Source organism: Sesamum indicum, linkage group LG3 (assembly GCF_026168435.1).
Source record: "Sesamum indicum cultivar Baizhima isolate 11 linkage group LG3, ASM2616843v1, whole genome shotgun sequence".
Lineage (NCBI taxonomy): Eukaryota > Viridiplantae > Streptophyta > Magnoliopsida > Lamiales > Pedaliaceae > Sesamum > Sesamum indicum.
In genome coordinates, this window is record NC_142659.1 from 4,968,417 (window position 1) to 4,992,008 (window position 23,592).

Sequence of the window (23,592 nt, forward strand, 5' to 3'; positions counted from 1 at the left end):
CACTTTCTTGAATGCACCTGGAGGTGAAATTAGTTGTGGTGGAGCAACAGAATTGATCAACCAATAATCGAGGAAGATGAAAAATAATTCCAAAAGGCTCAAGTCTGATAAATATTGTTGTTGCATGCAATCGAGGAATGTCATCACCTTCAAATAAGATAGAAAAACTAATCCATCGGGGACACTTAAAGGAGTGCGTCAACCACCATCCACAAGGACGCCAATTTAATTGCGGGCCAAGAATGCTACCTCGAGAGTTAACATCAAATCCAACTCCTCATGGTGATAATCGTCCCACAGCAAGAGTCATCTTATGACCTCAAGAAGACCAACAGGACTTCCTCGTCATCAAGGAGTGACCTTAAGCTTGCGTAGCGGAAGAAAATTATTTTTTGACTATTCATTTATAACAGGAGAAAGCTCGAGTAGGAGTCAATATATCCTTCTCCCCTTTTGATTTCCCTTAAGGCTTTGTAACTCGAACTTAAGCAATGAAGTTAACTTTCATGTCGTAGTTTAAAACTATCCGATGCGAAGACCCCTAGAGCTCCGAGAGGCCCCTTGAGATAACAAAGAGTTGCCCCGGGACCCCATAATCGAAACTTCATCGAGATCCTGCCCAACAATGTTAACCCTAGAAAATGATTAGAAATGGCAAGAAGGTGGATCCGACAGCGCCCCAATCCCTCCTAAAACAAAATTTTATGTTTTCCTTGACTTCTGTCTTCAGTTTTGACTAATTGACTTTAAGGCCAAAAGTACTAAAAATAATATAAACAAATATTTTATTTTATTCGCTCCAAGTAACTATATTTAGTATTTTATTTTTGTTGTTTTTTTTTATTGCAATTTAAGTTGAATTTCGGTCCATATTTACATAATACGATTGTTTAAATGGTAAACATTGCATGCAAAAAAAAAGAAAAAAAAAGTATATTTATCTGATTTGTTGTTAACCCTCCGTAAATTCGTTTATATTTATTTTTCATTACAATCAAGTAAGTTTTTATACCATATTTATGTTTATTTTATTTTTTCATTCATTATAATTCACGCATCTTTTTTTTTCTTTCAAATTAATGAAAAATATTGACATTTTAAAACTATTTTAAAATTATTATTTTTTCTCATCATCGTTCCATATTTCGATTCTTTTTCCTTTTATCTGTTAATTGTCTTCCTTATAACACATTTAATATAAGTTTCTATTCTTACTTTATGTTTTTATTTTTTCAATTAGTAATACCACTTTATGTTTAGGTATTTAAACATAATTTTTTATTTAAAATGAATTATATAATACAATCGATACATTCCACTAATTTTTTTATTTTTTGTATTCTTATACAGAGTTGGATAAATACAAAATTATTTAAAAATTTAGATTTAATATAATAATTTTTAATAACTAATATTATATATAAGTATATTAAAAATTATAATTAGTAGAAAAAACACTAACTGACTCAAGACCGGCTTCAGACCCACCTATAAAGGACCCAAACCCGTCCCAAATAGGATGGATCTGTAGCTTACTCAACCCCGTTGCTATTTCTAAAACTAATCGAAAGGTTTTTTTCGCTAAAGACCATGGCTCGGCCGAGAAGAAGTACAAAGTATTTCAAAATTGAATAAAACGACGCTTCAACGTACTTGTAAACTCTTAAAAATATTTCATTTATCTGATCAAGAAAAAAAATTATTTATACTAGTATTAGAAAAAACTTACTATACTTACAAACAACATTTAATAACACTGTTGTACCCTTTTTTAAATATGATAATGAAACTTCTAGTTAGATCTATACTTAATAGGGGTAATACAATAAATAGCCCCAAAAGACATATTTGTCCTTCAAAAATAAGAAAAAACCCAAACTTTTCGAGGGTCTGTATCTTTTTGAATGGGTACAATTGCCTTACCAATTACCTGAATCGTCAACCATTGATCTTAAACCCATTCGATGGCTATAAACGACATGTGGCTACGTACAATTGATCATCTATAAATACTAGTTGATACATTTCACCAGGTATGCTATTTATTACTATTAGTTTGCTCTCTGCAACCCATATAACATTAACCTCAATATTAACTTAAGTATCGAAGGGTCTTAGTTGAAGTCATCCCAACAAACCTAACATTTTTATGTAGGTCAATCATTACTAATACGACTCGAGGTACTCATCCAAATTCATACTCCAAATCATCGCCAAGTCATAGCAAATGGTCAAATCAGTTCTAAGTAAGACCTCAATCTGGATCAACCTTCTACACTCACAAACAACAATTAATGACACAACCCTGTCAATTTTTAAATCTAACAATTATACCCTTTATTAGATAATTTTAAAAACTACTAATAATAACTTCTTTTTTTTTTTTTTACAAAAGTGACTCCATCTTATCTTAACATCGCTACATCAATTTTATTTTGTGCCGATAATATCTTAAATTAATTTTTTTAAATATAATTTGTTGATTTATATATTTTAATTTTATTTATAATATATTATAAAGCATAAAAAAATATTTATTATTTGCACATAAAATCGATGTGCCACAAACACAAATAAGATAAAAATATTACAAAATATTTTATATTTTTTTAAGAGAATGAGTTTATAAGATCGAGAGATAATATGTTAAAAATTATAAACTCTTTTAGGGAGAAAAAATAAAGCTTCAAACTTATTCTTTTAAAATTTTAACAAACTTCTTTGAACTACAAAATTGCCATTACTAAAAGTTTATTTCTAAAATAAGATATATATCAAATCTAAAAAACAAGAGCACTAAAAATACAGTTTTAGTGGCGCAAACATAACAATAATTATTACTCGCGGTCAAAATTTCAGCAGTACAACTCCCTTTATGCTGTACTGCAGACGAATTTCATAGAACAGAACGAATTTAAATAAGGAAACTAAATGCTAAATTCGTTTTCCTCAACTAAGCCCGAACTCCCCTGTTGAGGTTAACCATTCGGGTTGAAGCATCCACCTGACCGCTCCTGCCAGCTGAAGCCGACTGGTAGGTTCGCCCATGCCCCTCTTGATGTCGTGAGCCATGGTGACCACCATATCGAGCCGTTCTGTCCTTCGATGCTCGGCCACCACCGGCATTATATCCAGTTCTACCACCACCGCCGCCTTGCCGGCCTTGTGAAAATGAGAACTCCTGCCATCTGTTACCTCCACCAGAAGCAGCTGCTGCGGCATAGTCTTGCCCTTCTTTGCGCCTAGGAGGCAGACCCTCCAACCCACCGCCACCAATGCGTGCCTCAATTGCTCTCTCGTTTGTTTCTGCAAGGATTGTGACTTTCTCCGTCAGCTGGAAAGCCAGAGCTTGCAGTCTAGTGTGCTTTACATCATGGAAGACGATGCAGAGAGTTGGTTGGTCCCAACTTGCGTGGAGCTCCTCATTGATCATCATCCTACTCAAGATGCTATGAGTCTGACCATCTGAGAGGTCAAACATCTTGGCCAGGTGTTCAAGGCTTAGGGATTCATATGAAGAGGAATATGTAAAAAGGTAGGTCCTCAAAGCCTCTTCCTTGATTTTAGCTTTCAGCATCTCAAGAACGTTATTTTTGTTGCGAAGCAACCTCCAGACATCAAGAGATTTGATAACATTGAAGGCCTTCTCAAAATCTCCCTGCTTAAGTGCCCTTGTGGCAGCCATTACATGGTCCCTGACATTTTCAGGAGGCCCGGTGAATGTTTGGCGGTCACTCACTTCAAGCAACCTTCGGAAAGTTTTACTTATGATCCTGCGTTTTGCATCATGTACGTTGGCTGCCATGTTAGGGACCTCCAGTAACATAGCACAAATCAAATGTACAGCTTCAAGAAGTTCAAGATTTATATGCATGTGGTACGGCATCTGTCGCCTTCTCTCCAACCGTTCCTGCACATTTTGAATAATTTGTTATTATAATGCTATTAAAACTAACAGAAGGAACTCTTAGAGGCAGATAGCGGTGATAAGCAGCTAAGATAACAACCACAACCTTGTAAAAAAGTTGCTTGTACAATCTCCTTTTCTCTTTCCTTTTTTTCCTTATTTCTTCCGTTCATGGATATGTAAAGAAACAGGTAGATGATTTTAGAATAACATTTATATTTTGCATGTCTATGAGATTGAGGTGGCTTCCAAATCAGATATCATGCAGCAAAGACTGATAAACTAGTAAATGTAGTTGATTTTGACATAGTAATTCCATAAAAAGTATGCAAATGAGCTGAGTCATGAATAAACAGCAATACCTGTTCCGGAGTCTTCTCATGATATCTGCTTTGGGAGACACCTTGTGCCAGCAATTCCTTCACCCTGCCAGCAGAATATAGTTCTGACAAGCAACTATGGGCTTCAGCAACAAGGCCCACCCTGAATGAACATAAACCAAGCTGTGCCATAGATCTGTTGAAAAGTATTTGGGTAGAAATATCCATATGCTGAATACTGTCCTGAAGATGGCTCATAAGCAATAAGTCACGGGATGTTGAAAACTCATCCAAGATTGCATGGTGGTATATATCACAAAGCATTGCACGAGCCTTTGTCCGTTCATCACCAGACTTGTAAATGAGTGAAACAAGGATGTCTATCAACGTCCTGCTACTCTCTGGAAATGTAGGTTTGCGTGGTACCAGCTGGGGAATTGCAACAAATGCTGGTGGAGCCCTACTCTCTTCCACAGCTTTTGTTTCTTCTCCAGACTCTACTTCTCTTCCTCCATTCTCCTGCTCAGCTAATTTCCTCATAGCATCATATACCTCTTGTGGCTTATAATATATGAGTTCAACACGTTTAAGAGCCACCTTTGAAGCACCCTTGTAATCCCCAATCTTTTCCAAATATTCCTGGACATTCTGAGCAAGAACTGAAAGCATGGGCTCGTCCCTAAGCCTCTCCACATAATCACGGGTATGTGGATCAATAACTTGAAGGCTCTTAAAAAATTCCACATCTACTCTTTCAACAAAGGCTACCAAATTACCCCAAATCCTAATTGTACCATTGAAATCAGCCCCTTTTTGGGTCTCATTCTCATCAGGCTCCACCATATCATCAACAACAATATTTGAGTACTGTGTTAATACGTCAAGTATGGTAAGCAAATTGTGAACACACTGTTTCCACACATTGATGGGCATGTGACCACTCAGACTAGGATTAACATCAAACTGTGCTGAGACAACACTGAAAAGAATTTCAAGCTTCTGAGCAGGGGTCTTGGCCACCCTCGTCAAGAAAGTGAGCTGCTCAACCAACTCTAGTCTGCCTGTCCCCTTCCTACCCCTAGCAGCAACAATCTCCTTAAACTTCTTATTTACAATGTCCCATGTAATTTGGCTAGGGTCCTTGAATTGCTTATCTATCATCTTATCTTTTTTGCTCAACATCTTCTCCCATCCAGAGCCACCCTCAGCACCCTCCTTTCCTGTTTCTTCGTCATCCTCACTCTCCTCAGATTCCAGAGTCGCAGGGTCCTCATCAAAATCATCCCCATCTTCATCCTCATCCTCGTCCTCGGGTTCTTGCTCATCCTCAACCTTTTCCTCAAAGAGTTCAGGCTTCTCTCTGTATTGGTCAATCAAATCCTCATATTGTTTATTGTTCTTCTTCAATTTCTGCTTCATTGAATTCAATGCCTTGGCATTACTACTACTCATTTTCTTTTTTGCCTCCTTATTTGCCAAGGCCTGATTCAAGAAATCCTCCAAAATTACAAGAGCCTTAATGTAAAGGTTTGGAGCCCTGTCAGACTCTGTAACCCTCATGACCTTCCCCAATTGCTTGTTAATCTTCTCAAAGCTCTCCTGCAGACTGACCCAGTCATTGATCTTCATGGCATTTTTCATCTGGTCAACAGTAGCAGACATCTCATCAAACCGCTTGTCCTTGACGCGACGGACAACACGCTTCTGCCCCTCAGAGTCATCACTGTCGCTAGCATTGCCCGAATAGTATCTGCTAGCAGCCGTAGCCGTGGTTGTCTCCACCGGGACACTGTCTTCTTGCTCGTCATAGTCACTCTCTTCCTCCTCAGAATCACTATCACCCTATAGACCAAGGAATTAAAAATTTATATAGTGATAAGCAGAAAGATAGACCCTCAGATAGAAAACACACAAATTCCGTACAATAATCCCCTTTTCAACTCTAAACTCGTTGCAAGCATCAGTTTCAGCACAGGTGTAGAAATAGAATCATTGCATAATCCCTTAAACGACTAAAAGTTACGACCACAATTCAGGTCCCAGCTACCAAATCAAAGTTAATGCCAAAATACAAACAATTCCCAAATCAAAGTGCAGAATTTAAAAATAAATATGACAAACAATAATGCATCAACAAGTCTAATATAAAAATTGAATCAGGAAATAGAAAACGATAATCCAATTCAAAGTGATACAAAACTAAAACCGACCTGAGTCCAAAATCTCGATGCCATTGTGTCTGACAATGTGAGAGCTAATTCCTCAGTAGTCTCCTAAAGAACAAACCTGGAAAGGATTGACATTGCAACAATAAAATTCAACTGAAACCCGTCCCTTCTCAAAAACATAAACAAAAATCTAATCCTACAACAGCTCGCAATCCTAAAAACCAGAAATTCCGATGCCTTATTCCACTTGCAAGATTCATAGTACAGAACCAGAAGCCACCAACAACATACACAAAAAACAAATAAACACAAAGATTCACCTATACATACCCTGATATAGATAAACAGAGAGAAAACTGTCAACTTCAGAAAATCAGATTTGTAGATTGAGTGGGGGAAAAAGAACCCTAAAAGCTTAAATCTATATATGCTTCTATATCATCTACTAAATCTACTAACCGTAAACGAAAAGACCGAATCAATGCTTTACAAATATCAAGTTTTTTTCCCTCCTACATTTCCTATTCTTTTCCTCGCATTCAATTTTTCTTTATCTCAAATCTTTATTTCTAAGTAATATTTTTTTCAAAAATAAGTTTGAGAGCTCATATCGCATCGAATCGTGTAGATATCTTTCTTATTTTATATGAATGGCAATTTATTTATCATTGTCAGTTATATTAATGTATTGATTGAACAAATATATTATTCAATCATTGAAATAAATTATTTTAATTTATTTATCATTATTAAAAAAATAATAAATAATTTTGTTTCATTGATTATGAAACTTAGTTTAATTGATAAAATTGAGGTAACAAGTTCCGACTCCATTAATATGTGGGCTTAATGTCTATTTCAATAATAGTTTATTGACATATATTAAAAAATTTCGTTTCTAACGCATGTTCTGAGTTAATAAATATTAAAAAAAAATCATAAACGTCTCAAAAACGATGTAGAAAAAAATTATAAAATTTGAAAAAAAACATATGGTAATAGTCATAAAAATATAATTTAAAATATTTATTTCAACCAAAATAATATTTAATTCACACATATCTATTTTAATTTTGTACCATTTATATCAACCAAAATAATCTTTCTTTTGTTTACTATAATAATTATATAGACACATATATTTGGAATTATTATTTGATGTAGTTGTTGTCGAAATTAATTAATAATATTATAATAGAAGTAATCAATAATATGTCAACCAATGAGCCTTAGTTTGGTTATCGAAATTGAGATCATGAATTTCAGCTCCAGCAATGTGTGGGCATTAATCTATTTTAATAGTAATTGTTGATTTATCGTAATAGCAGTTATTGACATGTATTGAAGTTTTATTTTTTAACATATCCATTGTACATACAAATAAATACATATTAAATATTGTAATCATTTTAAAAATATTGCATTTTATTTTTTTATTGCTCATATATTTTATAAGACACTTATTTGACAAAATGCTGATGAGGCCTATCTTAGTTGGTGAAACTGAGGCTTCAGAGGTAATGACGTATCTACCGAACAGTAGGTGCGTTGACCAACATGAATGATAATAATTAATTTATTTCAATTAATAATAATTCATCACTTTTATTTAAAGCAAAAGCCAATATTAGCCTTCAAACGGTCAAATTCCAAAAGTCAGAATTTGCCAATAGTTATAAAGGATTAAATTGAAATTAAATTTAAAAATTGAAGGATGCTTTTGTAATTATGAATATTTTAATATTATTTTTTAAGTGCATTTTTGACAGGACAAGTGGCCAAAATTACTGATTTTTTTTAAAAAAAAATCCTAGGTAATAATTATTATTTATTACTTATTGTTATATTAATAAAACAATACAATTTAGGTATTTCTATAAATAAATATGATATTTAATATTTATATATAACTTTTATTTATTATATATATATTTATAATACATATAATATATACTTATATATATATATATTTTAAAAAAGATTGATGTAATATCCCCTTATTGTTTAAAAAATTACTAATATTTGATAAAATTATGTAATATTTGGGTGGAGGACTTGAATTGTGAACTTGCCTTTGTTGTATTTTTTTTAAAAAAATAAAAATTATAAAAATAGCAGACAAGATGAATGAAAAAATATAAAAAAAAAACACTTAAAAATAACTAAAGATATAATGTCATAGTCTGCAAAAATATTTTGATCAGTTCGCAGCAAAATATAGATGAAAATCTAATAAATTGGATTAACTGTTAGACGACCATAAATCATGAAAGTAATCGTAATATTTTAAAATAAAGATGAGATATTTATAATTATATCAAATTATAGAAAAATTTATTATAATTTACTTTATAAATAACTTGATATAATCACTGGATCAATTTACCATGGACGCCAATCACATTCTTGATTTTAAGTTTAGGGTCCAGAGAAAGAAGTCAGATCCGACCCACCGATTGATTTGACCCGTTTAGAAGTGTACACAGATAGAAGAGAGAACCTGGAAGAAGACAAGAAAAACATATAAAAAATACAGACACTTGACGCACTGGCAAGCCAACTTGGCTGCCCAGTAAGGAAGAAACACTTGCCCGTTTGCCCATAAACCTCAGCATCATTAAACATTAAACTAATGTTCTGTTCCAGCAGCTGGACAATGCAACTCCCTATAAAAAGGCACAAGAAAGAAACCCTAGTTGTAATAAGCAGCCTCCATTCCATTGTCTCCTCATCACTCCTCTCTTTCCCCATTTTTACCAATATCCTCATGTTTCAATCATCTTCTTACCAATTAAGTTGCAAGAAATGTACAAAAATTCTTATCATTATACGTCATGACATGAGTTTTCGATTTCACTTATGTTTTATGAGGTATTGTATGTGGTGTTTCGGTGTTGTGGTTTTTGTTTGGGGTGTGGAGTCTGACGTAACGTGCAAAAACTTCCATCCGGTTGCGATAAATAATGTTGTGAGCAACACGGCCATATTTTGCACAAACTAAGTTGTAGTGATTAAGGCACTCCTCTTTTTTGTGTGTGTGTCCTTAATTTGCTGTTTTCTGAGAGGTTAGTGTTTCTACATCATACACTTGACTTTTCTTGGATTTTGCAGCATACATCTATTCATGAAATAACGATATATATATATATATATATAAATTATATTTTTAGTCTCATAAAATATGAATTTACTATTTTTAATTCTCTATTTTATTAGATTTTCAATATGATTGCAAAATTTAAAAAAGACTCGACACATTTAGCCATATAGTTACAAAAATACTGTAATGTGTATGTCTGTCAATTGTGTAAACAAACACATGATTGCATGTCTCTTTGTTGTTTATTTTTGACAAAATTTTGAAAATTGGAGTAAAAATATTGAATTTCTTTAATTTTGGAACTATTTAAAAATTTTGTAAAGTTAAGAGTTAAATATGATGAATTTTGTCGATTTTTAGACCATTCTAAAATTTTCGTAAAATAAAAAACTAAAATAATGAATTCCGGTCTTATTTCATTACAAATATTTGGTGTAATGACAATTAGGTAGTAAAGAATAGGAAAGGGATGTTGACAAGGTAGCATTAATTAAGTATTTAATTATGATGTAAGAAAGTTAGGTGAAAATATATCGAATTAATTCTATTTATGTACATTAAAAGTTTGTGATTAACTAACTAAGTAATTAAGTTACCGACATTAGTGTTATTTTTTTAAAATTTAATTTAATTACCTCATAGACGATGATATATATTTTTTATGCATCTCCAGTACTTATATTAGTACTCATACAGAAAAAATACTATCCATTCGTCCCGACGATGCTAAAACTATGATTAATAGTGTTTGATTATTTGATGTAATATAATTCTTTAAAAAAAATTCAATGATCATAATTATATTTATATTACTATTATAGATTATTAATAATAAATGTATAATGATAATTTTATCAGATTGCAATGACAATACATCTATTATTACTGAATTTATTATACATACATCTGTTATAAAAATATAATATTTAATAATAATTAATAATAAATAATCGTAGCAGAAATTCCCTTCACATTCTATCTCCTTGACATCCCAAATATCAATGTGGACTTCTGGTCCAGTTCAAAAGGACAAAGAGAGAAAGAGGTGCATAAAATATTAAAAAAATTCAAGATTTGTGGATAAATATTGGGTAAAATGCAATTAAGCCCTCTGTATTTTTTGAAATGCTTGAAATACTTCTTTGTGAAAAATAAAATAACAAAATTACAGGGGCGTTCTGCTGCATTTCCGAAATTACAGGGGATTTTTTGCTGTTTTATTTTTTACAAGAGGGTATTTTACACATTTTTCAAAATACAGGGGGCTAAATTGCTCTTTGCCCAATAAATATTTATCATGATTCCTAATTGTGGCTATGATTTGATCTTACTTGATGAAACAATAACTAAATAGTTGTTGCATAATTGTAATCAATTAGTATTTGCCACGACTGTTCACTTTTAATAGTAGTAATCAATAATAATAAAAATCATATTTTTTAAGTGAAACAAAATATAAAAATAATATAATTGCAAGAATTTGGGCATATTTTGAAATTTATAAATTTCATGATGTGTAGAGATCATGTACTCTTGTATGCAGGGAAAATGATTGATAAGGCCCGATTGAATAAAATATAGAATTAATAAAATAAATTAATATTTTTTGTTAGTATTTATCTATGGATTATTGCATCAAACCTCCGAGACCAAATAAATTTGGTCTTAAATCCACCCTTATCAGACGTTGTAAACGGCCTTACAAGATCGAATTTATCTTGGACAAGGAGAAATTTTTATACATCCATTTTTGGATACAAGGAAAAAGAAAAAAAACAAAAGTATTTTATGTATATTACAAACTCTAATTACAATTTGGAATTATGTATTTAGAAGGGACTTGGCTTTACATAGTAAGTTATTATATTTTACATCGAAAAAATCTTTTGATTTTACTATTTTAAATATACAAAATATTCGGTCCAAGACCATATAAATTTTACAGTGTGAGCATAGAAGTTAATAGTAGGAAACTTTTGAAAGAAAAATTGGTAAATTTTATTTTGGGAGTATTTTGGTATTCTTTTTCATAACAATATGATCAATTGAACAAGAAATCATAGTCATGCAAAAAGAAACCAAAAAAAGAAAAAAGATTAAAATCTAATTACTGTATTATTACAAAATAATGTTTCTACAAAAATACACTTAAAAGTTAGAATTAAAGCATGGCTGCTTTATTACAGATACCATTGTCTTAAATGCAGCTTTTCTTCTGATCAGACAACTATACTATTATTCTATATATGCAGCAGTGTCTAAATTCTTTGCTATGCATCAACAATTACAAAAAAATAAAAATAAAAAACTGTGATCATCAAAGAGTGGAGGACAAATCTTGCAAAAACATGAACAACTACAAAGATTTAAATGCAATAAGAAAAGGTCCAAACTCAAACCAATGGATTGTTCTTAGTACTAGCTGAGCTCAACTTGAAGTGAAAAATGCATGTTGCATCAGACATTTGCTTAGCTTGTGGAGGCATCAATGCCATGGAGTTAGAGCTCCAGAAGTGATGATCACAGTTCTTGATGATCTCTTCTCTGTAAACCCATTCTTCCTCTTCATTTTTGTGATCTGATCCACCGTTTTCGGAGCAAGAAACGGCAACTTTTCGCCAGTTCCACCATATCCTCAGCATGATGTACAGCAGAAACAAGCATATCAAAGTGGAGGTGAACACAATGGCCACTATGATTCCAGCAACTTGAGATTCTGACAGCCATTTTCTCATGTGTCCCGATGATTCCGAACAAGAAACTAGTGGTGGGCCGCATAGCTTATCATTGCCAAGGAAAGAGCTTAGTGTGAATCCTGAAAAAGTAGGTGGGAGCTGGCCCTGGAGATGATTGCTCGACAGATTAAGCCTGTGGAGGCTGGATAACTTTCCTAGTGAAGCTGGAACTTTTCCTTCTAGTTGATTGAAGGAAAGATTCAATCTTTCTAGCTTCACAAGGTTTCCAATGGATGATGGGATTTCGCCTGAAAGGCGGTTGAAACTCAGGTCTAAAACAACTTGTAGCTCGCTGAGTGTGCCTATCTCGGGCGGTATGGGACCGGTAAGGCCGTTTTCTGAAAGCCTGAGCTCATAGAGCTTCTTGCACTGCTGGATTGTGGAAGGGATGGAACCGGAGAGATTGTTTTTCTGAAGGTTTAAGACGTTTAAGAAGTTGAGATTTCCAATCTCTGGTGGGATGGGACCTGATAGTCTGTTGCTATGTAGAGAGAGCTTGAGCAATCTAGAGCAGTTCCCAAGTTCTGACGGTATACTTCCACTGAAGGTATTGGATGAAAGATCTAGTTCACCCAGATCTTGTATGCTACCTAACCATGTGGGAATCATCCCGAAGAAACGATTATTGCTAAGCATAAGGTGGCCAAGCTTTGTCAGGGCTGAAAGCTCGGTTTCTAGCTCCCCTGTCAGGTTGTTGAATGATAAATCAAGAAAGTGGAGCTCCTTCAGTTGGTTGAACTCAGAAGGAATGTTGCCGGTGAGAAAGTTATGCGCAAGGCGGAGACGTGTCAGGTTTCTAGACATGGCTAGCTCAGATGGGATGTTATTTGAGAAACTATTGTTGGTTAAGTCTAAAACTGTTAACGAATTTGAACCGGTAAGGGGAACAATGCTACCACTTAACCGGTTGTGAGAAAAGTTGACGATGCTAAGGTTTTTAAGATGGAAAAGGGATTCTGGAAGTGGCCCTGATAGTGAATTGTTGTACAGAGTGACAAGAAACAGGTCTGAAAGGAATCCGAATGTTGATGGCACTGATCCAGAGAGCTTGTTATCAGCCAAGACCAGTCTTTGAAGCTTTCTGCAGTAGCCGAGGCTCGATGGAATAGGACCAGACAGTTCGTTCTGCCTCAGCTGAAGGAGAACCAAATTCTTGAGCTTCCCAATTGTTGGTGGAATAGCTCCTGAAAAATGGTTTCCAAAGAAATCAACCTCTGCCAAGCTTGAGCAGTTTGTTAACTCTCTTGGGATCGTTCCTGACATTTGGTTGTCGTAGAGGTATAAAGTGCTTAACTTCTGCAGTTTTCCGATTTCTGCTGGAATCCTTCCTGTGATCATGTTACCAAAGAGAAACAAGCTCTCCAAGTTGCTCATATTTCCAATCTCAGGAGGTATAATTCCTGTGAAGCTGTTGTTGTTGAGCAGGAGATCAGTGAGATTTTCCAGCTTGCCGAGGTCGGCCGGTAGAGAGCCGCCGATGTTGTTACCAGACAGGTCTAGTTGCTGGAGGGAAGTGCAATTCAATATATCCGCTGGAAAGTCACCAGAGAGATCATTATCAGCCAGAAAAAGTTGGCGTAGATTCGAGTTTCTGATGCAAAGATTTTCAGGAATGCTTCCTGTGAAGAAGTTCTCAGACAGGACTAAAACTTCAAGATTCTTGAGCTTAGTGTTGAACAGGTTTATCGGCCCTGAAAGATTGTTCCTGGACAGGTCAAGAGTCTCCAACTCAGCCAAGTTGTTGAGTTCCAGTGGAATTTCACCTCCTAATTCATTTCCCTGCAAGTTCAGGTACTTCAAATTCGACAGATGGCTTAACTCCACGGGGATCGATCCAGAAAGGCTGTTGTTGGCTAAATTCAAGATTTCAAGTGACTCAAGATCACCTACTGATCCAGGGATTTTCCCTTCAATCCTATTGTTTGATGCTGCAAAATTTTGCAGCTTTTTGCAGCCACCAATCTCTTCTGGTATAACCCCACCAATACTATTCTGCTGCAAGTCCAAAAACTTCAGATTCTTCAGGTTTCCAATCTCTTCTGGTACACTTCCACTGAACTGACAATACGCAAGGCCTAAAACCGTCAGCTCCGTCAAGTTACCGATGGCTGGCACAATTCGGCCCATCAGCAGGTTATCTCCAATTCTGAGCACTTGCAGCTTCTTCAAAAGGCCAATCTCCGTCGGGATCACACCGGTGAGTGAATTCGAGAAAAGCTGAAGTTCTCTGAGATTTTGAAGCTTCCCAATATCAGGTGGGATAGGGCCAGTGAGGTAGTTTTGAGATAAGTCCACTCTTTCAAGAAAGGTGAGCTTTGAGAACTCCGGGGAGATGACTCCATTCAGACCAGAACCAGACAGGTTTAGAGACAAAACATGGTTTTTGTCATCTGTACATGTGACTCCGTACCAGGTACACATGCTGGTTTCTTGCAACCAGTTGTTGAGAGCTCCAAAGGGATCCACGAATTCCGTCTTTATTCTCAGTAGCCAGTATGAATCAGAGGAGTTATCTCCAAAAATGGGATCAAAAAATGTAGCAAGTAGTGTAAGGAAAAGCATCAGATGACAGAAGTGAAGAGTTCCCATTACAAACTTTGTAAAGTCTGAGGTTAGTATTTATTACATATAGATGGACTTCAAGCCAGAAACAAAGGAATGAAATTGGAGAAGGGATAAGATTGAGAGGGGCTAAAGATTGATTCAGGACAACAAAAGCTTGGAGATTTATATGTATAGTTTCATGGGAATAGTCTGTCTGCTGCCTAATCCCTTCACAAGAAAGTTGATGGCAGCATTGTTTATGGACTTAGACAAAATTCTTTAACATTGTTAGTCACCTTTTACCTTTTCGGAGATTTTGCTAAAAGCTTGGGATATTTTTATAGGTTGTCTCTCAGTGTAATCATAGAAGTATGGAACATGTTTTAGTTGCTTTTGAGGTGAAGAAACAAGAGAAGATAAGATAGAAAAGAAGCAAGAGAGCCCACTAGGCCATGTTTGTTAAAATTCAAGAAAATTAGGTGGGGGATCTCCCAAGTCTATGTCATGGTTGGATATAAGCAAAATTCCAATATATATTATAGTAGAGAGAGTTGAACTTGAAGGAGATCTGAAAAGGGAATATAGAGAAGTAGATATATTTGAATTTGACTACTTGTATTATGGGATGAGGTCAAATGAACTTCAGCAATTGTCAACTTTGATTGGTATGAATCCATCATGTCAATTTCTTATTAGGACTGCAAAATCCATGCTTAGTGGACAATCTTTTTTCCAAACACCCCCTAGCTTTTGTACATCAATTGATCCAAGTAATTAGCATACTAACAATCAAGAAATCATGGACAAGAAAATCCTCTGAGATTTTCAGGGTACAATGTACCATAATGACCATGTACGTACATCTCATATATCCTGTCCTAAAAGATTTCAATTCCTTAAACTTTTGTTTTGAATTGTTTTTTGTGGCATTTTAATGAATTTCAATTCATATAATATGTATAGAGTCATTTAAAATCTTTACTTTAATACTTGTTTTGCTTGCATGGATTTTCATAGAAAATTCTTAACTTATTGAATTTTCGCCCTTTTGATTTCCTTAAGTTAGTATTGTTTTTAAATAAATCATAAATAATTAAGTTAAATTAAAGTAACTAATAGTATAGAAGTGCAAAAGTATATATATTGAATATAAGAATGAATTTAAACTATTTTACTAACTATTAATTACAAATAATTCAACATTTTAAATTTCAAATAATTGATAAATATAAAGTATTATTTGACATCAAAATTAGTTTCAAATCATATTACTAACCAACTCATCTAAGCAAATTTATGAATCTTTTGGATAATTAAAGATAAATAATCATACACTTACCTGAATTTAAATAAAAATAAAAGATATTTTCTTACATGGCAAAATAAGAAAGTCAAACAGACTATTCAAGTATGCAAATGCATGATGCTTACCTGGATTATGTTTCTATTTTATTATATATAAATTAAATAAAATTTAAATTTTTTTTTAAAAAAATACATCGATAGTTCTAAATTAATCAACATATTATTATTACAATATGCAGCATATAATATATCACTATTTTTAAATCAACCAACAAATTCTGAACAAAGAAACAACATACTATTACTGAAAGTAGGTTAAATCTTACGTCCATAAAACTCGAATTCACAACCTCGACCTCGTAATTGAATACTTGTGCATTTAGCTACCCCTACAACTTCAACCTGCTCTTGTATTATTCAAGATTGTCAAATACCCTTATAAGTTTGGTTGAATTCCTCCTCTTTTTCTCATTTGGTATATGATAAATAATCTTCTCTAACCAAATCCCACCTAATACCTATTTCAATACAAGAAGAAAACACAAGCCAAGAACCACTCCACTTCACTAGCTATAATCTTCCATCAAAGCATGCAACCCTAAACATAAAACCCCATATGGAGTTGTACTTTTGGGCAAGCAGAGAGGCACCCTTTGTCCCATTCAGCCCACCAAGGAGGAAAAAACAATGGGTTTATGGCTGAATCTGATGCTAAGACAGTACAGATATGTGAAGACAAACAAAGAAGTCAGCTTCAAGAGTGCAAATTTGCATTGACAGTGAACATACATGCAGCATTTTTGCTTACTTAGCTTTCATTTTTTGTGTGCTCTTTAAGCTTTTTTGAGTTGCTTTGTAGTCCAGGCTCTAAGTAGAAGCAACCACTTGTGATTGCAAATGGATCCATTAGAGTTTGTCCCATCACCAAAAAAAAGAAAAAAAAAAAAAGAAGAAAATCCAGTTTCACAAGAAATCAATGTGTTTGCAGTTCACTTTGGTATTTATATTTAGCATCCATATATTATTTGTGATATTAATAATATTATTCTTGAGATTTTTGCGTAGGTACGTAAATTGAATTTTTGTTTAAAAATTTATAGAGAGTATTTGATGTTGATGGTCATTATATAAGGTCGACGTACGTATGTTTTCAACAAGAAAAATGTTGCCTTGATTTATTATGAAATAAAGTAATTCAAAAATTATAGAGAATTATTTATAGGGAAATTTGAAGGTGTTGCTGGTACTAGAAGAAATATAATTTTTCGCTACAATTAATTATTATAATTAAAAGAAAAAAATCATGTCAGATAAAAAATAATCATAACTTTATAATAATCATCAAAATTATATTACGTGTTACCCTTTGTGAGTCGAATCGTGTAAATTATACAAACTCTTGATTGTTACTTAAGCAAGAGAGTGCAAAAAAGTCTCAAACAAATCAAATAAACATTAGTTCTTTGATGCAACAAGTCATGGACATTTGTACATCCATGTGAAGAATAATTTCTTGTCACCACCTAATCCTACCCTTTTATCTAATGTTCCATTCTGTAGTAAAACAAACAGAATGCAGACATAGGAAAACACCAACTCTCCAATTAAGAATGTAATGAAAGTGCATAATTGAGATTTGACTTATCACACTACCAAATAAACCAGGGAATGTTAGATAAGGCACAAAATCCAAAGGAGAAGGTAACATTATTGATGCACTGAATGTGAAACATATACATAATTAAAGCATAGAGCCAAAAGTTATCATGTGTGGAGAAGAACAAATTAAATACCCCTTTCATAAATTATCCTTCATGATCTTTATTTTTATTTGTTTATTGTTGCATAAGTGTACTCTTTCACCAAATTAGGTTGCAAATATTTCAAGTTGCATCAATAATAATTAGGGATAATTAGGTTTATACTCCTAATTTATGATTTATTTACACAAATTATTTATGTATTTTGCGTAATTACAAAAATCATTTCTGACAGCTAAAAAATAGGAATAATTTGTGTAATGATGTTGAAGTTTCTAACAGATATATGTATAATTTTTAAAGAAAAATAGGTGATTTGTATAAATGGTGTTGACATTTCTGATAAGTGTATGTGCAATTTTTTAAAAAATAGGAGTAATTTGTGTAAATAGACTATAGGCGAAGAAGTGTAGATGTAATTATCTATAATGATTTAGAGTAAATAATATTGACACCTCTTGAAGTTATGTTTAACGACACAAGCACTTCCGACCCTTTGCAAAATTGCAAGCACATCTCCAATTGTAATGCACATCGACACTCCTATTAGAGAAAAAAACTTACACAGATATCTCCTGAGCCAATTCCATCGACATCCCACAAGGGATGTACTTACAGAAATTAAACCTAATTGTCAGGAATGTCCATGTAATTTACCTTGCAAGATTTGATTTTCCATGGAGTTGTAAGAAGGATTCTGAGTTCTTAGCAAAGAACAAGAATAAAGACCTTGTAACACTTGGTGGCTAGGAAGAAAAAGCAGTGCTTTATTAATGGAGTCATTAGCATTTGTGTATATTTTCTTATGGTTTTCATAAGAAGTTGACATTGTATTGTTGGTAGTTTGTTTAAACACATTTAGCTTTGGCAGTCAACATCATCAGTATCTGGTGGTCCTGTTGAGCGGCATGAAGTGTCTTATCTAACGTTACACTATTTTTAGAGGAATCCTAATATATAGTCGAAAAGTTGCTGTCTATTTATCCTAATAAAAAGACAGGAGCAACTATGGACGTAAGAGTATTCTGCAAAACAATATCTTCCCACCTACCGTTCATCGACTGGATGCAAGATGTTCAAACTCGTCGGTAGAAACACAAAAGGGACAGTGTAATCAAGCATCAAAAGCAGAAACCGGCTGCATAGCACGAGCAGAGCTCAACTTCATGTAGGGGAAGGACATAAAGACACTATCGATGCATATATCCAGAAGCTGTCATGATCTCAAAGTAACAACAGCATAATCTGAAAGACTAAACGAGAGCTTATTCTTCAAACTATACAATAATATCATCTTTATATCGAATGTATACCTAAAGATGAAGTCGTATAACCAACATTCAGAAGATAAATCACCTCCAGTGAAAGATCAGTGAGTAAGTGATATCATTCAGGGCTTGAAAGAGCCACTGACGTTCACATTTGCTATTCTTAACTGTTATCAAGAACCAATTACTTCTTAATGCTACCTTCAACATTCATGGAAATCTAGCCACTGGAAGCTGCCATGTGCTACTCAGAAACTTTGCAAATAAGCAATAACATCCAGATACTCAATCTTGGCGCCGTCCTATTCCAATCAAAGAGAGGAATAAAACGCTACTGCTTCCATCTGAGTTCTGAGCTAGCGCTGAAGACGTGGCTACAAGCCTGTGGGGCTGTAAGCCAAGGAGCTAGACGACCTGCCTATTCCAACCAGAGGAAGGAATAGAGCAGGTTTACCTTTTCTATCCTCTCTTAACTATGAACTAGTACTTGTGGTTGGGGACTCGGAGTTAGATGCTAGAGTTACAGAGCTATTGAGCTAGGTTTGTTCATTTTTTTCGCAAACAATACCAATCGAAGATTAAAAGAGTTCATTCCTATGTGAGTAAGTGAAGAAAAGTCAACAAGTTTCCAGCCAGATAAAGAACACAGTAGGAAAGTACCAATTTGGATATCTCACCAAAACAAAATAAATAGCAGTTTTGTTGCAAAGTGTTTTCTTCTGGAGACACTTAAGGTACAGTACTATTAGTTGCAAAAGAATCATCTTACAAGCAAGAATTTAAGTGAAGCTGAGAATTCTCGAATGAACATAAAGACAAACCCCATACAGAACAAAAGAATACAGAAACTTTCATTGCCTTATCATTAGCTAGATTCATCTTTAACAGACGGTGATGAATATACTCAATGGTGGGTGTGTACTCTTTATTATTGATTTACCTTCAAATTTGTTCAACAACCACAATATATATCCGACTATGAATTATGACAATTACAAGTACTATTAGTCAATTCCAAAAAGATGAATATGCAATAAGTTCCAACTTCCCCTAATGTCTTATTGCTGAGTGGAGGCAGATGGAAAATATCTCATGATGAAACTCGAAAGTGACCAAATACAGATGACGCCGAGAAACTGAAGGACATTCAGAAGTGTACTTAACGAACCATTTATAGCCACGTTGTGTGGTGTCATCTCAGCTCCTTTCAACGTGAAAGAGAGAGCAGTTACCAGTTGTGCTGCCCTATTCAGTTGGTGCAACCTATAAACCTTCACAGCATCGAAAGGAAAAGAATATGCATAAATAATTAGTCACCAACGCCATACCATTGCACAGACAATATAAGTGTTTTGAACACTAAGGTGAAATCTCAGTCCAAAAATAAGTATGAATGAAATGGCAGTTTGTACAATGACTAAGCATATGAGGCAAATCAAGAGCTTTATCCATGAGAAACAGGGAACAACAATGGACCTCATAACATGATGTCTAAAACAGGAGGATGATAAAAATAGTATGATTTTACCAACTCGAGAATACTTAATAACTATTAATAAATATTTTTTTAAAAAAAATATAAACGAATGATGGATGTCATGAAACTATGTGGCTCCTCACCTAGAATTATGCTTTGTCCTGAATAATAATGCCACTAACTAAATGATCACTTTTCGGTCCCGCAGTAATTTGCATCAACATTCAGTAAATAATTCAGCAAATTAAAAGTTCACTGAGCTTACTTGGAAGACTATTGGTATGGCAGGCCATGAAGGCGACCCAATATATCTTGCATATTGCTCAAATGCAAATTGGACAACAATGCCAACCAGGTAGGGAGCCAGAGTAGCAGAAGCTGCTGGGCCAGTCCAAGGCCAGACAAATCCCATAGTCACCATTGGGATTATAAGACTAAGAACCAAGACAGCTACGGAAGATATACGGTATCCCAAATGAGGGACAAGGTTTCGGCTTGTTGCAGCATATGTGAGATCCTTAGGCCTCCTCAGATAGTCTATCAGGAGAAGAAAAACAGCAACTCCACAGTAGAAAAGGGCTTCCGTAAAGAATAAAATCAGAAAATCTGCACATACAAGAATGAATAAATACTCCACAGAAGCCAAAATAAATCCGAACCCATAGCAGAAACACAACAAGCTCATGTACTTTGGAGAGTATGCAAAGTTCTTTGACGAACAGCAACTCTATGAGGGTTAATTTTTAGAAAAGTTTCCATGTTGCATGTGCCATGCTATTGAAAGGACAAACAGATCATCAACTATCAGGCAAGTGACGACAGTAACAGGTCCATTTAGAACATTCAATTGCTTCCCTCACACTCTGGTGAAACTATATCATGCATCAGTATCATGAATAATAGGTAACAAAATACTAGACAAAAAGGAACTAAATATTGCAATTGCAAGTTGTTGCAATGCCAACATTCTTAGAAGTACTAATTATCCTGCCGTATTTTGGTTTTCGGTTCAGAAGCAGAAAATTCAATAAATGATGTCAGCCATCAGGAGCAGGAAAGAAACAAATAACAAATAGACAAACTTTAAAGGAGTAACCTAAACAGAATTAGTTTTTCCTACCAGTTAATAAAGAATCCTCAAATATTGAGGAGAGTATTCTGCGCAAGTAAAGTGAAGGAAAGACAAATGATGCAACAAGGACTGTGGGACCGAAGAGCCACAATAGGTTATTTTGATTATTTGTCTGGCTAGGAACCAGAATTGTATCTTCTCTTCTTGATATAGCTCCATAAAATGAAATAAATCCTGGTCGTCCACCAGCTCCATCATAGGAAATATTTCCGGAGGTGCTATCTTCAGCAGGAGGGTCCTGCCTTTCTTGTTCAAAATCATCTTGTTCAAGCTCACTGAAATATTGCTGATCTTCAGAGGTGGCAAAGAGAATGCATTTCGTCTTTGATAAGATTCCTTTTACTGTAAGCTTTCCATGTATGAGCTTGCATGACTTAACAACTTGCATCAAAAAGAGAAAGGAATAAGAATCTGGAGTATGGAGCAAAGGGCTTATAATCCAATATGTATAGTCAGATATGAAGGTTAGGAAACTGAATCGATTCAACAATACTTCTCCTAGAATGAGCAAGCTCCAAGAGAGCTTGGATCCAACGAAATAACTTCTAAAACACCATAATACTTAAGCCACTTCAGATTTGTCGAAAAAGGATAAGATTTTGGGCAAGCTAACTACAGCATTGACGCTGCCCAAAGAAATGGAGAAAAGTTATATCTTTATTGCAACTCATACGACATTATGAATTGAAGCAACTTTAAGAAATTGAAAGCCATCTTTATTATTACTCGATATATGCATCATTGTCAAACAAATTTTAACAAATTCAAAAGCTACCTTTAATATCACTCAAACTTTCTGTACTGAGATAGTGCCTGTCAAACAGTCCTAGCCTTGATCGCAACTGGAAACCAATGCACAGCAATTAGAACATGCAATTTTTATGGGGAACCATCCATAATTACTGTTGAGAAACGCTTACTGGAGTAATTAAATTAAAGAAACAAACATAAACATAAATCAACAACTCTACAAAATTAGAACAATTAAAATACGGATTGGCACAACATACTATATATCAAACATCTACAAGCATGCCCACATGTCAAAGCTTTTTCCCAGAAAGTAGAGTCAAGATTGATGATTCTGTGGTGTACAACCACAACATTTGCCTAAAAGATAAATTGGTTCCTTAAGAAAACCAACAACACAAACTTCTCTCTACAGTAAAGTTAACACATTGCCAAGCACAACAATTTCCAAAATCAATTCTTTTCCATTTAAATTGCAGATTCAAAGACGTAAGCATGACATGATCGAAAACTTTACTGAAAAAAGTTCAGTCATTCCAAGAACATAAGAGAACTAAACCTATGACTTCCATTCAACAAAGTCAATAAGTTAAAACATCCAAAAAACACAAAATGTACCTTCAGTTTTGCCTTTCCCTGAAAAGGCGACGAAAGATACGTAGAAACACAGGAAAATGAGGAATTCATCTTGGCCGCCATTCTTTTCAGCTCCACATCAACGGAGAAACAGTATGAACAGCTACTGGCACTCAGAAGTAAAAAGACAGAAATTTTTACGATATTAAGAAAAACCCATTTAAATTCGAGGAAGATTATGGGTACCCACTCGAGAAGTGGTCGCGGAAAATGCTAGAATTCGGAGAATCTAAGGTCCGAGTTTTGGTAGGGAGAAGCAGAGAAAGCGGCTGCTTTTGTTGCTTTCTGGGATTTTTTCCCCTTCCACTGTTCTGAAGCTGTAATTGGGGAGGAGGGAAATTGTAAGGGAAGAAAAATGAAGTTAAAAAAACAATAGATTTAAGGGCTCAATTTTATTTTATTTTTTATTTTTGAGAAAATTTAAGGGTTCGTGTATGAGTAATAATTTTACAGAAATGGAGATTGACATTCCATCCCCAATTATATTCTC

At 34.3% G+C, this 23,592-nt stretch overlaps 3 protein-coding genes across 5 annotated transcripts; all 3 read right to left on the minus strand.

Moving 5' to 3' along the window:
• Nucleotides 1-2,803: 2,803 nt before the first annotated feature.
• On the minus strand, nucleotides 2,804-7,005 carry LOC105157243 (eukaryotic translation initiation factor 3 subunit C). Of its 3 annotated transcripts, none has more exons than XM_088878288.1 (4): nucleotides 6,855-7,005; nucleotides 6,438-6,513; nucleotides 4,270-6,069; nucleotides 2,804-3,910 (listed from the first exon to the last, which is right to left on the minus strand). In XM_088878288.1, the coding sequence occupies exons 2-4, from the start codon at nucleotides 6,459-6,461 to the stop codon at nucleotides 2,954-2,956; spliced, it is 2,781 nt and encodes a 926-aa protein (XP_088734414.1). In that variant the 5' UTR covers nucleotides 6,462-6,513; nucleotides 6,855-7,005; the 3' UTR covers nucleotides 2,804-2,953. The 3 variants fall into 3 exon arrangements, with proteins under 3 accessions (XP_088734414.1, XP_088734412.1, XP_088734413.1); XM_088878286.1 differs by having other exon boundaries at nucleotides 6,726-7,002; XM_088878287.1 differs by lacking the exon at nucleotides 6,855-7,005 and having other exon boundaries at nucleotides 6,438-6,719.
• Nucleotides 7,006-11,591: 4,586 nt separating this feature from the next.
• Nucleotides 11,592-15,432, minus strand: LOC105157244 (uncharacterized). Its single transcript, XM_011073599.3, has one exon. It carries the CDS (start codon nucleotides 14,817-14,819, stop codon nucleotides 11,889-11,891), a length of 2,931 nt encoding a protein of 976 aa, XP_011071901.1. The 5' UTR covers nucleotides 14,820-15,432; the 3' UTR covers nucleotides 11,592-11,888.
• Nucleotides 15,433-20,008: 4,576 nt separating this feature from the next.
• Nucleotides 20,009-23,460, minus strand: LOC105157245 (uncharacterized). Its single transcript, XM_011073601.3, has 5 exons — nucleotides 23,085-23,460; nucleotides 22,492-22,558; nucleotides 21,705-22,097; nucleotides 20,850-21,190; nucleotides 20,009-20,378 (listed from the first exon to the last, which is right to left on the minus strand). Exons 1-5 carry the CDS (start codon nucleotides 23,163-23,165, stop codon nucleotides 20,166-20,168), a joined length of 1,095 nt encoding a protein of 364 aa, XP_011071903.1. The 5' UTR covers nucleotides 23,166-23,460; the 3' UTR covers nucleotides 20,009-20,165.
• Nucleotides 23,461-23,592: the final 132 nt, after the last annotated feature.

Bases quoted from the DNA above. Each gene is read 5' to 3' on its own strand.
- LOC105157245 (XM_011073601.3), bottom strand. From the start codon at position 23,165: ATGGCGGCCAAGATGAATTCCTCATTTTCCTGTGTTTCTACGTATCTT. The intron at 21,191-21,704 runs GTAGGAAAAACT...TTGTATGTGCAG, and splicing joins TGAGGATTCTTTATTAACTG to ATTTTCTGATTTTATTCTTT. The intron at 20,379-20,849 runs GTAAGCTCAGTG...GATGCTGTGAAG, and splicing joins CCATACCAATAGTCTTCCAA to GTTTATAGGTTGCACCAACT.
- LOC105157244 (XM_011073599.3), bottom strand. From the start codon at position 14,819: ATGGGAACTCTTCACTTCTGTCATCTGATGCTTTTCCTTACACTACTT.
- LOC105157243 (XM_088878288.1), bottom strand. From the start codon at position 6,461: ATGGCATCGAGATTTTGGACTCAG. The intron at 6,070-6,437 runs GTCGGTTTTAGT...CTTGGTCTATAG, and splicing joins CATCGAGATTTTGGACTCAG to GGTGATAGTGATTCTGAGGA. The intron at 3,911-4,269 runs GTATTGCTGTTT...CAAAATGTGCAG, and splicing joins ATGAGAAGACTCCGGAACAG to GAACGGTTGGAGAGAAGGCG.